The sequence below is a fragment of the Silurus meridionalis genome, chromosome 23 (genome assembly GCF_014805685.1).
Source record: "Silurus meridionalis isolate SWU-2019-XX chromosome 23, ASM1480568v1, whole genome shotgun sequence".
Lineage (NCBI taxonomy): Eukaryota > Metazoa > Chordata > Actinopteri > Siluriformes > Siluridae > Silurus > Silurus meridionalis.
In genome coordinates, this window is record NC_060906.1 from 10407558 (window position 1) to 10423478 (window position 15921).

The 15921-nt window shown below is 41.6% G+C and overlaps 1 protein-coding gene across 3 annotated transcripts in view; it reads left to right on the forward strand.

Annotated features, from left to right (window-relative positions):
- dnm3a (dynamin 3a) overlaps nt 1–15029 on the forward strand; it is a 35876-nt gene extending 20847 nt beyond the window's left edge. For 2 of the 3 annotated variants that reach the window (XM_046835935.1, XM_046835937.1), the window contains 6 exons: nt 1963–2072; nt 4577–4688; nt 5705–5869; nt 8692–8927; nt 9305–9502; nt 14815–15029. In XM_046835935.1, coding sequence (XP_046691891.1) covers nt 1963–2072; nt 4577–4688; nt 5705–5869; nt 8692–8927; nt 9305–9502; nt 14815–14896 — 903 coding nt within the window. In that variant the 3' untranslated portion in view covers nt 14897–15029. The remainder of the gene's footprint in view (nt 1–1962; nt 2073–4576; nt 4689–5704; nt 5870–8691; nt 8928–9304; nt 9503–14814) is intronic. The other variant, XM_046835936.1, reaches the window with a different exon arrangement.
- Nucleotides 15030–15921: the final 892 nt, after the last annotated feature.

Consider the following 15921-nt stretch of genomic DNA (forward strand, 5'->3'; position numbering starts at 1 on the left):
ACCCTCTGGGAATTGATTTTTTTTGGATTGTCTTGCTATCAAATTTTTTTTTTTCTTTTCAGACTTTCAATCCTTGGCCACGATGCTCTGCTGTCCACACCTCCATCAGCGGTTCTCCAGTTCTCTCCACTCCTCCCATATCTATCCACTTTCTCTACACTTCTGCACTTCTGCTTTCTCTTGCTCTCTCCCTCTAAAGCGGTACCAGATGTTGTAGTCTTGACGCCAGCCCGTCATTTCTGACCTTTTTTTTTTTAACCTCTAAAAATCTCCGGCAGGAAGTGGGCCTCTGAAAGGGAAAAATGAGAAAGTTTTAGAGGGGTACAGACTAGGAAAAGGGAGCAGGGATTGAGTAAAATTGAAAGGAGGAAAGAAAAAAAAGAAGAAGAAGAAGAAGAGCACGAGGGTTAGGAGGAAAGGGTACAGGATATGACTAAGTCTTCGCTGATCTATTTATATTCCTTTTTCTGAATTTGTTGTTGCTTTTTGAAATCCCAGTCTCTCACATTCTCCTCAAGGTTGACGCCTTTGGTTATTGTCGTTTGGTCCGTCTCTGCAACTTCTCCTCCGCACCGTGTAATCCAAGCCGTTTCCTGAGACCCCAGCCCCTCCTGGACTGAAGGAGGGGGAGAGATAGAGAGGGGGGGGGGCTGCCCCGTTTCTTTTTGAGAAATGTTGTGTTTTAGAGGCTCAGGCCGAATAATGACTTCCACATGTGGGCCTTTTTTTTCTATCTTTTAAACCCCCTTTCATTCTTTACCTCCCCCTCCCAAGTCTTTTGCCACTCGCTGAAAATCGCGCAGCATCCCTGAGTGCTCGGTCTCCCCTTCAGCTGTGTTAACTCTGATTACATGGATTTAGATCACACCAGCTCTGGGGCTCTTCAGGACCAGTGCGAAGCTGCTTTCAGGCTGTTATTAGAGCTGATTGGTGTTAAACGTAAAAATCGCTAGATCGGTTAAACGATCTCACATGCTTCCATTCGGCTCAGGTCGTGCAATTCATCGTGTTTAGAGGTTTCGCTTTTCAAAGGCAGAAAACAATCAAGACGAAATTCCTTCGGCAAATTCCAGCGCCCGCACGACTTCCAGCTCTCCAATCGTGTACACGAATCCCTTCGGTTTCTTTCATTCTCTGGCAGCAATTATATCCCATGGCTTTTTCCATCGAATGAATTGCTTCTATTCGGTCATTTCGTCGGACAATTCCGTCGATGCTGCGCGTCAATAATCCAGAATAATTATTCATGTTCGAGTTTCAGCTTGCATTCATATATTTGCGTCAGGGCGAGGAGACTACTGAAGATTATCCGATCAACAAACAGTGTTTTCCACGACGCTGATGATTTCCAGATTTTTTCATTTAAGAATTCGAACATCAGCTAAATCCTGTAAAATGTTAGTTGTGGATCGAACAATTCGTTTTGACTTTATCGAGTATATCGCGAAAACCCAAACAAAGCACACATGCAGAGTGTTACATATACATTACATGATGAAGTCTAGTACATCAGGTGCATAAATTCACAATATCAGATCAGAAAACATGTACTTTCATATCATTATATAAAAGTTGAACGCCATCACACGAAAAGTCCCCTTTCCCCTACAAAATCATCTATTAAAATATATTATCAAATTTATATCATATTACATTTATAGTATAGTATAATATTATACAATGCTGCAATTCATTCATTGGCTTGGTAACAGAAAGCTGACAAATGATGTGTTCGCAATCAATCACAATAACTTCGCTAATGCAACCCGCACAAGGTAACCGCAGAAGCATCGGCTCAGTTGGTCAGCGTAGCTGTCAAACGAATTTCTGCCACTGATCCCGGTGATTCGTGTCGAATGATGAATTTTGCATTGGAGCAGCTCCACAGCCATGAGCTCCGAGATGTCGTCCCGTTTGATCCGCTTCCCCCCTTGACTTGTGCCCTGTGTGTGACTCCCTCAGGAGAAGGAGAAGAAGTACATGCTGCCTCTGGACAACCTGAGAGTGCGCTACATGGAGAAGAGCTTCATGTCCAGCAAACATGCCTTTTCCATCTTTAACATAGAGCAGAGGTCAGTTTTGTACACACAACCACACACACACACAACCACATTTGTGGGGTTGTCAGAAATGATCAGGCTGTAGACTGGGAACTGGAGACACAGCTAGTTACAGACAAACCACACTTTAGTGACTCACAGCTCGGGACTCACACACTGATCCGACTGTGTGTGTTTGTGTGTGTGTGTTGCCACTAATAAGAGGTCATGACACTCTCTCACAGCTGCACTTTGATTTACGATCATTCGCTTACAAAACGCAGTCGAACGCATAAGGAAACCCGTAAAAACCCGACACAGTTTGGCTGAAACGGCCCGAGCGTATTACTAGTAACTCGTCGTCCTGCTCTCACTGACACGCTCTGGTGGAATTTGTGCTCCGTGCTCCTGGCTGCTCTTTTGTTCGGGAGTTTCCCGGACATTCATTACGCTAGACACAAACTGGGAGCGCGAGTCGATTTCGAAGTGATGGACGTAGCACTTACACACACACTCACACACACACATGCAGAGGGACAGTCCGATCTTTCGATTCACATCAGAGCAAGGGATTTAAAGCACAAGCAAACGCATACGATACACTTCCTCTCACACATAGGCAGTGCTATGGGGACCCACTGACACATTCCTGGCTTGTGTCGAAACCCCCTTCTCCTCTCCCTCTCCCAGATTCTTTCCTAAGAAACACAGCTCCGGGTTTAATTGTGGGTGGGGACGCGGCTCAATTTAGAGCGAAGGCTGTGTATGCAAATCCGCTCTGATTAACGAACATGATCTTTTACGTTTTTTCCTGAAACGAGAGCATCTCTACTTACCTTGTCAAGGATGCTGTAACGTACTGCCTAACACCCACACACACTCAGGAACTCACCAGGGTGTATTTCTGAGCCAAAGGTGATCGGGACACATGGAAACACACTCAAGCTAAAAAACCAATGCTTCCTCACATATAGTACTAAAATGCTTTAGAGACAATGTCAAATGATATAAGAAGGGGGGCGAAAGTGTGCAGTTTTGTCCTCCATCGTTATGCCACTGGCGTAAGAGAGACGGAGAGTGTGTGTGTGTGTGTGTGTGTGTGTGTGTGTGTGTGTGATCATTTGGCTCTTACGTGCGATGGCACGTTGCCTGTACGGCTCTGGTTGTGAATAAAAAAGGCTCAGCTTCAGAGAAATCAGCACTCCGGAAATGGCGCAGAACATTTTCCTTGGCTAATCAAGGATTGTTTTGTGGATTTCACAGAAACACATATTTTAGACACATTTTGACATTGCAGTAACTCGTACCCATAACAGGCTTAAACGATTACGATTAAAACATAATAGCAAACGATACATGCTTAGTAATAGACAATCACGCGTAATAGCGCCGTGCTGGCCAGAACAGCGTTTTTTTTGTAGCTGAACAATATTATGAGTTATGTGGAAATGAGCCAAGGTTCAATGCATAAACCACTAAGCTACCACCTCCCCATAAACACACACACACACACACACACACACACACAAAATTGTTACAGTCCAACCAGAAACCAATTGTAACAATCTCTCGTACGAAAACTTGTACATGAAATGATGATTCTAGAGTATATGCTTTTTTTCATTTTATTTTCTTTACTGTTTACGTGAAGCCGATTAAAACTCTCTCCCTTATCATCCTGCTCGGATCCATCCAGACGATGCCATAGCCAGCCGGGAACAAACCGGGTGGTTGGGATTGACATGCTCTCCCCGCCGTCAATCAGAGTGACACTAGCCAATCGTGGGCGTCTGTGAGCTTGTGTATGGGGAAGAGGGCAGATAGCGAACACCTCCGAGTGTGTTCCACTGCCCTGCCACACAGATTGCTGCCAGATTGTGTCTCATAGAAAGCATGTGTTCTTTATTATCGTATCCGATTACAATAGTGGAGAAGCTGAAATGTGGGTGGGAATTGGCAGGTAACTGAATTTGGGCGATTTATTTTTATTTATTATTACTCACAAAGAGGACACCTGGACAGACACAACCATGTATATGTGGATACATTTGATGCATTGTGTGCATGTGTATTGTGTGTGTGTTATATGTTATATGTATGGCTTTGCGTATCTTTACGATGGCGGACCGAGTAACAGGCTGCGCAAACAGGGAGGGGACGGTTGTTTCGGGGGTGGGGGTGCGGCATGGAGGGGGTACGCGCAAAATGAGGAAGAAACAACACAGTCATTAGGGCGAATGTGGAACAGATGGAGGGAGCTGGACTCCAGATTATCGGCTTCCTGAGTTCTGTCAGCAATAGAGACAAAGATTTGAGAGGTGACAGCGAGTAAGGGGAAAATCGTAGCTCGGAAAAGGGTGCATACAGCAAAGAAGGCATTCTATATAAAAAAGAATAAAATACTTGTACGATGAGGCCCAGGAAGATGCTGAGTGACTTTGTGAGATGAGTGTTTGCAAGTACGCTGCCATGACCACTCTGTGTGTGTGTGTGTGTGTGTGTGTGTGTGTGTGTGTGTGTGTGTGTGTGTGCCATAGGAACGTGTATAAGGACTACAGGCAGCTGGAGCTCGCTAGTGACACGCAGGAGGAGGCAGACAGCTGGAAAGCCTCACTGCTGCGTGCTGGAGTCTATCCTGAGAAAACACCCGTAAGACAACAGTATCGATAACCTGTACTGCTGTACAGCACTCACCATTAGTGTGTACAGGCATCCTCTACTGACATCAGCTACAATGTTAAACAACCACCTATGTCACTAAATCTCTCTCAAAAGAGCAGCGTTTTTATAGTTCAATTTTAGATTAACCGTACATAATCGAATCCTGTTGTGTAACTCGTTTCTCGCGTTTCGATTGGGCAGGATCACATTCTAGGTTGGGACTTAACCTTTTTCCCAAGTGTTTCCAAGCATGTGTTTTCTTTCACTGTCGTTTTTTTTTTTTTCTTTTCTTTTTTTTTTCTTTTTTCCCTGAGCATTCGTACTTTTCTCCCGTTCATTTTTTGTCCTCTGTCTGAGATTCTGACTCTATCTTCGTTCCTCCGAGTCAAAAGGCAGGAGCCCCGAATGTGACCTCCGTGAACGTGCGCGAGAACCCGAAAGTATGTGTGTGTGCATCCTGTTTGTGAGTTGTGTATCTCTCGCTCTGCCACTTGGCCAGCAGGCTACAGGCTCTAGACAGGCTGCTCCACCATCAGCAGGCCGCCTGCATTCCTCAGCTCTTGTGTCACTGCGTTGAGGAGAGGAGAGGGGAAAGAGGGGCGTTAATGTCTGTTTCTAATCAGCCCCCCCCTCCTCTTTTTTACCCTTTTTCTCCATCTCCATCTCCATCTATCCCTTTCTCAAGTTCTTTCTCTCACTCGCTTTCCTCTGATGTGGTGGACCTCGCTGAGTGACATTAGAGCTCTGTCAGGGTTCCCCGTAACTTGTTTTGACACAAGTCTTTAGAACAATCCCTCCTGTCCCGGGATGAATTATTTTCTTCTGTTTCTTTTTCTTATTCTTTTATCATAATCTTTCTCATAATCTCAAACAAGCATGTGGTTAATGCCTTGTATTCTGATTCCTATCTTTTACTCTTTCTTTATTCTTTCCATTTTTCCAAATTTTTCCTCTCTCTCTCTCTCTCTCTCTCTCTCTCTCTTTCCCTCCATTTCCTCTCTCAGGCAGACGGCGACAGCTCAGCGGTGGATGAAGACTTATCCATGGACCCTCAGCTGGAGAGGCAGGTGGAGACCATCCGCAACCTGGTGGACTCTTACATGAGCATCGTCTACAAGTGCATCCGAGACCTGATTCCAAAAACCATCATGCACCTGATGATCAACAACGTCAGTGCTGCATATCCGTCTTCTCTTTCCTCTTTTAACCCAAAGTCAAATGTTAAGTGAATGACTTATGAAAGTTTATATTATAGTCACTGAAAGTACTTCATCATCATTGCCTCTCATATGGTGAATACAGAATTGAATATAAATACGTTGAATGGATTTAAAAAATACAAATATTGATATAGACAGGAGCTGGAATATAGGGCAGGGTTGCCAAGTTTCAATAAAATTCCCACTCCCAACCTAAAACCCACACACTGAATCTGTTCGGTTTAACAGGAAAGTAAACAGTTCTGTCGATTTCTGGTTTGTGGGACTTGAATTGAACCTGACCATCACATCCCATATGTGTTTCTTCTTCAAACAGTTGCCACGAAGCTTTTCTATAGTGGGGCTAAGAAGCCCACCCCTGTTTTAGCAGGACAGTGCTCCTCTACACAAAATGAGCTCCATGAAGATACGAATTGCAAAGGTTTGAGGTTGAAGAAGAGTGTCCAAACCAGAGCCCTAACCTCAACCCTGTCTCATAAACTGACATCGGTACCTGATCTCATTAAATCTCTTTGGAAAGCCTCCCTGAAGAGTTGAAAGGTAATGGGGGACTAATTCTGGACTGTGATATATTTATCAAGCACATGAGTCTGTGCATAAACTTTTAGCCATGAAGTACATCAGTACTAGAGGAATTGTCCATTAAACCTGGCAACCCTGCTCATGGGATATAGAAGTTTGTAATATATTATTGTATACTTTTTGGCTTTAGTTTGAAAGAACTCTATAAGGCATATTTTTAAATAATGATATTTAAAGATTTATTGTTATCATTCTTGAAAATTTTCCAGCTATGCTTATTCAGGAGTTTGGGTTCTTAAACCAGAATCCAAATATTAAAACAGACCCGAATAATTAACAGACAGAGATACAAATACAGATGGTGGTATTGTACAGCCTGTCGACACTGAGGCTCATAGCTAAGATCTGTACAAAATAAATAAGTTAATAAATAAAACAATAAAAAATCTCTAGACACTGTTATAGAATCAATAGGAATTTTCAAGCTCAAAACGGGAAAATTATCAACATAGTGTCATATGTTTCCTCTGTAAATACATTTTTAGTTTATAGCAACAATGTTTATTTATTAGGAAATGTCATGCTGTGCTCATTTATAGTGGGAGTTAACATTACTGATTATCCAAAAAGCATGTCACTTCCTTTCATTACAACTGCTATAAACACTCAGTCCCTCTCCAAACACTCAATGTTCTCTCCTTAGAGGTTGCAGCTTCTCAGGTTGCAATAGAAACTGCAACACTTGAGTTTTAAAAAGCTATCGAAGACTCCTTCCAAAATCGTTGTCCCCTCCTGAGTCAAAACAAACAACCAAATCAGCCATATGAATGATTACGCGCTCATTTGAATCTCTTTTGCGTGGATTGTCCGATACTGTAAAACCTTGCTGTTAGAAATACAGTGTCTTGGAAATGAATCAAAACATTCTGACCAATCAGAAGGAAGCATTCATCAAACTTTTATTCACCCCCTTTTTTTTTACTTTAATCTTATATATATTTTTATTATTTCTGTTACCTAAACACTTTTATATTTTATATATATATATCAGCATTACTACATCTTGTTGCTAAAGTAACGTGACCACATTTTACATACATTAATTCATTCATTAATACTAATTGTTTATCGTCTAAATGTTATTTAATTTCAAATATGCCCATATAAATCACAGCGGCATGTGCGTATGTAAGTGGTGATACACGTCTCATATCTCCAGCTTTAGATATTGGGAATTTTGCATTGAATTTAACAAACAAACGTTAATTACTCCGGGGTTTTTTTGTTCGTTTTTTTAAGTTCTGGCACAATTATAAATTGCATATAAACATATCAATAGATTGGCTCAGATGTTCTCTATGCCACATTCATCAACATATTTCAGCCAAGCTTAAACTACCACTATGCTACTTGAGTAAGATTGATTGATTTTCATTACACATATGCCATTTTCCACACACCCTTATCCAGAGAGACTTACAGTTTCAATTTCATTTATGTTTTACTGAGCATTTAAAGGTTGAATGTTTTGCTGAAAAGCCCCTAAGCTTTGTGGTGCTGGGATTTGAAATCATCCCCTAAATGCATAGAGTTTGTACAAATACTTTTCATAGTAACCAATATGGTAACTCACATGCGCCATGAATGCAAGTTTAAATCCCTGCACCATTAAGCTGCAACTGCAGGGCCCTTGAGCAAGGCCCTTAACCTTTAACTACCCAGTTGTGAGACAATTATATGTTGCTCTGGATAAGAGCGTCTGCCAAATGTCATGAATGTAAACACAAATCATGGTGTTGGATGGAAACAGCCGATTCGGGGATTTAAAGTGATAAGTGTTCAGTGATCAGATTCTAACTGATGAATGGTCAAATATCTGAAAGAGCATACTTCCTGTTTGTCAATCAAAGAGGTCTGGACCACATTTTTATCACTCTCTGATATTTGTGACCATCCTTATTTCATTCTCATGCGCACCATATCTCAAGAACGAGTGGTTTGTAGGATTGCATGGATGTATGTTGGTACAAGATGAATGGATTCGATATCGGAAACAGGATGATGATCACAGCATTTGAAAAAAGGGGAATTCTATTATATGAACAACTAGTAAAAAAGAAGGTTCATTCTTGTTGGAGGTGGAGGGATTTGTGACACCGCCATGGGATCGAGTTTAGCTTGTTATTGCTTCCCTCTTTCCTGTTTTCCCATTATCCCCACTTACTTTGTTGCATCTCCATTTCCCACAGGTGAAAGAGTTTATCCACTCAGATCTGCTGGCTCAGCTTTACTCTACAGGTGACCATTCGGCTCTGATGTGCGAGTCTCCGGAGCAAGCGGTGCACCGAGAGCACGTGTTGCGCACTCACTCGGCCCTGAAGGAGGCGTTGTTCATTCTCAGCGAGATCTCCACCTCTACCCTGTCCACCTTGCTCTCAGCCCAAGGAGACGGTCCCAGGCTACAATCCAGCATCAGCAACCTCAGGTAGGATACAGACTCCGTTTCGACTCAGCCAGTAGATTGTTTACGTGTTTTTGTGTACGACCGAAGAAGACCAGTCAGCAGTTTTCTATTTGGTTTTATTGCTGTTTATGAAATTCATTGCTAAAATATAGCGTTAAGAGACAAAAAAACAAGGAGAATTCATAAAAATCCCTGAGAAAGACTTAAATCATACAAAAGCATGGAAAACCCAGGAAACACATCATTACTAATGTTGCCCTGAGGCAAGCAAGACAAACAGTCTCTCTGCAGCAGACAAGAAAAATAACATATCTCTCAAAACATGACCTAATGGAAGCTCCTAAGGCAAATGTTCCTAAACTGTTCGCTTTAACCCTTCCTTCTTATTTCTCTCTCAGATCTCCATCAGTCATCAGTGCACCTAAGAAGTCTTGCGCCGGTCCTCCGACTCGTGGTCCTGCGCCTCCTGCCCCTTCTGCCATAACTCCTCTTTTTCTTCCAGCTCGTTCAGCTCCTTCTGTTCCTAAAGGCTTGAAGAACAAGGCCTCCCCTCAGACACTGTCACGCCCCAACCGGACCGCTCCCAGCATTCCCAGGTAATGACTTAGTATAATAATTCATGTACAGGGCACCATTTTTATGTAAATATGTGACAGACTACATACATACAGTATATACACCCATCAGGTATAACATTATTAAATTATGAGCGGTGACGTAAATAACACTGAACCTCTCTTCATCGTGGCACCTGTTATTGGGAGCAACATTTTGTCCCAAAAGTTGTTACATGCTCACAGAATTACAGTAAACTATTGCATATAAAAGTGACACCTGTACCTTTACATGTAAACACGGTCAAAAGCTTGTTTCGAATCAGACTTATAAACTGCAAACTTCCCTGTGTCCTCACCCTGCACACGCTGAGTTGCTTCCCCGACTATACAGAACTGTCTTACAGAACATCTGTCAGAAATAAGAGAAGTATATTATTTTTAGCATACAAACTTTCAACAAAACACGTTATCATACATTGACTATTTAGAAACTTAAACATCATGTGGTATATGCAATCACCAAATACAAATCCACAAGTATAAACGTGCCTCTAGGTGGCGCATACACAAGTGTCCCGTTTGTGTCATTTCTACATCAAATCTTTAAGTGCAAGCGCAACGACGTCAACTGGCGAGCATTCTCAGCAGATTGAAGCGATTAACATATGGGGGAAAACGTTAAGCAATTCTATGCTTTGCAAACATGAAACATCACGACTTTGTTAGGCAGATGCTCAGCTGCGGCCTTGCTGCAGCCAATCACAAGCGTGCGTGCAAATCATTTTGCCCAAGATAGCTCATCAACAAAGGGAAGCGTTTTTACACTAGATTTGTGGCTTTTTTATCTCCTGCCTTATTAGTGACATACAGTAATGATGTGGCTTCTTTAAAAAAAAAAAAAAGAAGAAGAAGAAGAAAGAAACATTGGAAACAGAGGATTAATGCTGGGTTTAATGTTCAAAACATTGAGCGTGAGTCCAGACCTCGAAGCGCAATCGTGAAACCAGGGTTTTTGGTGAGTCTTAACAAATCTACAAATCAAGATTTTAGGCCTTAAAAAGTCACTGTTCTTGGTCTTAAATTATTATAAACAGGTCTTATTTTATTTTATTCTTTTTTGTTTCCTAGGTGTTCTTTCTTTCGCCAGTCCAAATCTAATTTTGCTGTATTACGGAAACAAATGAGACCAACATGCAACAGCCAATCAGCTTTCTGTTTTTGGCACGAATCTCTCTTGTATTGTACCACAGATGTAAAACAGAATTTTTTTCCCCAGTTATGGCGAAGTGCAAATTTTGCGAAAAAATTGAGTGCTCGGTTAAAGCAGCTACTAACAATGTATTTGTGTGTGTGTTTGATGTGGTGATATAGGTCTCATATGTCGTTCTGATTGGTCTTTAAAGCGGTCTTAAAAAGTCTTCAATTTGACTGAAAACAAATTGAAACCCTGAAAACAAAAGCATGTATTACACAACATTTCTCAGGCTCTTTTTTTCAGTGGACTCCTAACCTAGTAAAAACTCTGACCCCCACCCCCACCCCTCTAGAAATGATGTCTAGACCAAGCCTATGTTTGAGAACTCTGCAAACTCATACTTCATTCCCATCTGCACTCTGAAATCAAATCCATCAGCTATGACAGGAGGCTCACAGGGATGCATTTGTGGTTTTTGAGAACCAGCTTCCTTCACATGCACTCCGTCCCTCTGCAGCACACCTGAATAAACTAATCAAGGCCTGACGGCAGTGTACACCGTAACGGTCAGGGCCCCATGACTAAACCTGGGCACGATCCCAACCTCCCCCCCTCTCCTTCCTGTAAGATATACAGTATATGGTGTGTACCGCAATGCACGAGCTGCCGACTTTTTACTGCCTATAAACTCCGGTGCGTGCGCATGAGAAATGTGCTTCCTTGCTTCGGAAGTCTGTCGTATTTAACCGGAAAAAAAAAAACATTTGAATATTGCGTTTCCTTCAGCATGCCATTCCTTGGACAAGGACGAGGGTGAAATATGAGGCTACCTTTCTGCACGACAAACAAAACGTCTACCATACAGTTAATGTTCCTGTAACTATAATAGCATCTCGGAGACACTGCTGGCTCCACGTGAAGATGTATGACCATAAAGTTTTGTGTTCAAAAAATGTAAATGAATAACAAGGAAAGAAAACACACCCACACCTCCCCCCACCCACACACATATATATACATCCTTGTGAGGACCTTTAACAATTTACTTTTTTTATTATTATTAAATGGAAATAAAACCTAAAAGGAAACTATTTCGGCTTTTTTAGTTGGTTTTAAAAACACCTGTCGGGGCATTTGGTCCCCATAAAGGTATTAAAACATGCTTACACACTCACACACACACACACACACACACACACACACACACACACACACACACACACATGTATGTTTCCTTGTGAGGACCTTCCATTAACAAGTTACTTTTCTTACTTAAATGAAAAAAATAAAATAAAAACAGAAAAAGGGAACATTTCATTTTAGAAAACACGTTCAGAGCCTTGTGGGGGCATTTGGTCCTCATAAAGGTATTAAAACATGCACACACTCTCTCTCACACACACACACACACACACACACAAATTAAGATGCCGGCACAGTGAGGACAGAGGTTACTTGAGCTGGGTGGGGGTCTACTGGAAAATGTGTTTTTCATATTTCTTTTTCCTTTTTCTTTTTTTTTTTTTTACATTCAGTACAGACTGCCTCCATCCCCTTCCCCCCTTATATTCATTGAATGGCAGAATCCAATAAATCCAGTCAGCACCAGCTGTAAATAAACACGTCTCATAGTTATCGAACTGTTTTTGGAAAGTGTTTTGCGCCGAGTTAATAAGAGGTGTACTCCGTGAATATTACTTTGCTGTGTTCTGTGATGTCCGCCATTTACTCTGGCTTTGACAGACTCCGCTCTTTCCTGCTGCCACACACCGTTTCCCGGTGTTCGCTTCTTCTTTCTCTTCTTTTTTCTCTTTATTTTTTTTTACTTCCACCGTCCTTTCATTTGCATTCTGCCTCATTACCTCGGTGCTCCTCGTAGGGTCGTTTCGGACCTCCACCCTTTTTTTTTTTTTTTGCTCTTTCTCAGCCGCCCAAATCCCCCTTTTTTCTTTCTCTCTTTTTCCTCGCTCCATCATACATTCCAGCTCTCGAACGGCTCTCTAGTACCCAAAACCCCCACCATTATATGCCCTGATTTTGCTCTCTTAATTTCTTTCGCAGTACTAAACGTTACACACTGCCTCTGCAATGTGACTTCTCTTATTTGTTGAGCTTTTTAATCAAATTCTCAGTGATCTTTACTGATATGATAAGAACAAGCTGATCAAACGAGCTGATCTGAATTGCGTTTTGTCATTACTTCCGAACCTGACTTTTTCAGCCGTATGTTTTTTTCTTCAAACTGTTAACACACAGTTATATAGGACGTCTTTGGGTGCCATAGCATTACATTTTCCCTTTACTTAAACTAGGAGACTGAAACGTGTTCCAGCATGGCGATGCCCCAGTGCACAAATCCATTAAAAATATGCTTCACATGGATTAGATTGGAAGATCTTGGGTGGCCTACTGACAGCACCCCAGGACTCGCTCACGTCATCTACATCAGTACCTGACTTGTGGCATGTGGCTGAATAATCACAAATCTCCATGAACACGCTCCAAAATCTAGTGGAACATCTACCCAGAAGAGTGGAGGGACTTAGGACTATAGGAAAAGCACATACGAATATTATAGTCTGTTGTCCACAAACTTTTGGTTCATATAGTGCATGTTTTATATTCGGATTTTTTGTTGTAAAGATGCTCTATAACATTGTTAAACGGATTTCAGCTGTAACACAATGAGATACCATATAGTAGCCCTTTGTATTATGTCTCTCTCTCTCTCTCTCTCTCTCTCTCTCTCTCTCTATATCTTTTTTTCTTCTCTCTTTCTCTCCAAAATAACCCACTGGTATTTTCAGGCTGTTAAATCTGTTTGGCCATTTTAAATCTTGTTTTGCTTTCTTTTCCATCATCTCCATCTTTTTTTTTTTTTTTCTGTCGATTGTCCAGAGCTCACCGCAGATCGGGAAAAATAAAAGCCACTTTCTCCTCATTCCCATCTCAAAAAACATCTCCCTCTGCCAGCTCCATTAGAGAGCGAGATTCCTGAACCTCCACAGGGATCTTTCCTGGATTTGCGTTGCACCCACACATATACATACACACACACACACACACACACACACACACAGTTTCTTTGTCACACTCACTGACAGCCCACATTGCCTTAGGCATTTAAGGCAGCTCATTGCCAATTTGGTGTCACAGCCCTGACTGAGGAATTATTACAGGATAACAGTATTATTCCAACCCTTTTTTTTCCCTCACGGTTCTTTCAAAATCACCCACAGAAAGAAAGAAAATAGATTTTTAGTTAAATTGTTTTTTTTTGTTTTTTTTCCTCGTGATGAGAATGCTCAGTGATGAGATTCTTCAGTCTAATAATACATTATATAGACAAAAGTATGGGGACCATAAGATTTATATGATTTTTGAGCATCCTAGTCATTTAGTGTCCATTTGCTGCTGATAACCTCCATTGTTCCACAACCTCAAGATGTTCCACTAGATTCCACGAGATTAGTGCTCATTCAGCTGCAAGGCTAGTAAAGTGAGGTACTGATTTATGTGAGGTGAGGTGAGGTGCAGTCAGGTTTTTAATAGGGATGAGGTGAGAGTTCTGTAGCAGGAGATCTTCCACTCCAACTCATGTAAACTGTATCTTCATAAGTCTGGGTTTGTGCACAGGAGCATTGCCATGCTGAAACAAGTTTGAGTCTCCTGGTTCAAGTGAAGGGAAAATTGAATGCTACCTAAACAGAAGACTTCCTACTCTGTTGTGTTTCCAAATTTGTGGTAACAGTTTAGGGGGATGAATCACATGTGGCTGGAAAAGACAGGTGTCCCAATACTTTTGTCCAGATCATGTATTTATTTTATTATCAGTCATGGGTTGTGTTGTATCTGGTGTTTGTTTTACATTCTAGGTTCTATTATGTAAATACAGATATAATATAGATTATAGTAATATATATAATAATATAGTACAAAAGCAGATCAAGGTTTGAAGCAATGGAGATCTTTTTATGTAACATTTCTAACCAAACCCCATGCTGAGACATTAATTAGAATGCCTGAACGAAATAAATAAATTCGAGATGGTGGTTTATTGAGAAATTCCCCAGTGTGAGAAAGAGCTACTATTACAAAGAGAAAAAGAATCCCTCTTGTTGAAGATTTCTGACTTTTTGTTTTTTGTGTGTTTCAGAAGACAACCGCCGGCAGTGCCTTCCCAAAATCCTCACGAGCACGAGAGAATCCCAAATACAAAAGGGACAAGGACGGCGTGAGAACGATACCAGCGTATCGAGCGTTCGGTTCAGATTCATTCTCGGATGACCTTTAAGTGAGGGGGTTTAGAGGTGGTACATTTCAACTTTATCTAAAAACACTCTAATGAAGGCAGTGAGAATTTTTTTTTCACAGGAGTGGTTATACGTCAGCATGACGAACGCGTTCCGCTGTAGCCTGACGTATACCACAGCTAACGCCACACCCTTACTCTTAAACATGGTCCTAGATGAGCTGACATGACGTACAAACGAACTCCAGTAATCTGATGCATCGGATATCATAAAGTTTCCAGACGTGCCCTGTTTACGAGAGTTTATTTATCTACGTTTACACACTATCACCTTGCACAGCGATATAGCGCCCCCATCGGGAAGAGGGCGAAGTCCAAAGGAGCCACGGTCGGTGCCCCCTGTGACTGCGCATGCATCCTTGTGCTGCCATCTGCTGGCGTGTTACAAAACTAGTCTCGAAACCTTTTTGATACAGCCTCGTATTCTGCAATATGTTGTATTCACTGGATACGCATCAGAATTTCCGATTGTTAAATATTTGGTTGTGTGTATGTGCGTGAGAGAGAACGTATGTCTAAAGTGCTCAGTTTTGTAAATAATGGCTAAGCTTTATTAAAAAAAAAAAAAAAAAGATCAGACAGTACATGTACATTAAGTTCATTTTCAAAAAAAAAAAACAGAAATTCCAGACATCTTCAGTAACCACTTTATTCCCGGTCAAGGCTGTAGTGAATCTGGAGTCTATCCCAGATGTCAGGGCTTCACAGGAGATCATACACCTGAGCGAGCACATGTGATCATCGTGTTGGTGCTAATAAGCACCGCGCACACACACACACACACACACACACACACACACACACACAAACCACAAACCACCTTGAAGGAACTACTGACCTCTAGTGGGCTTTATAGGTGGTGCACCTACTATGGACAAGACCAGGAAGAACCAGCCACTCCTAAAGCACTCTTAATGAAGCGTAGAATAATATAAAGATAATAACTGTATA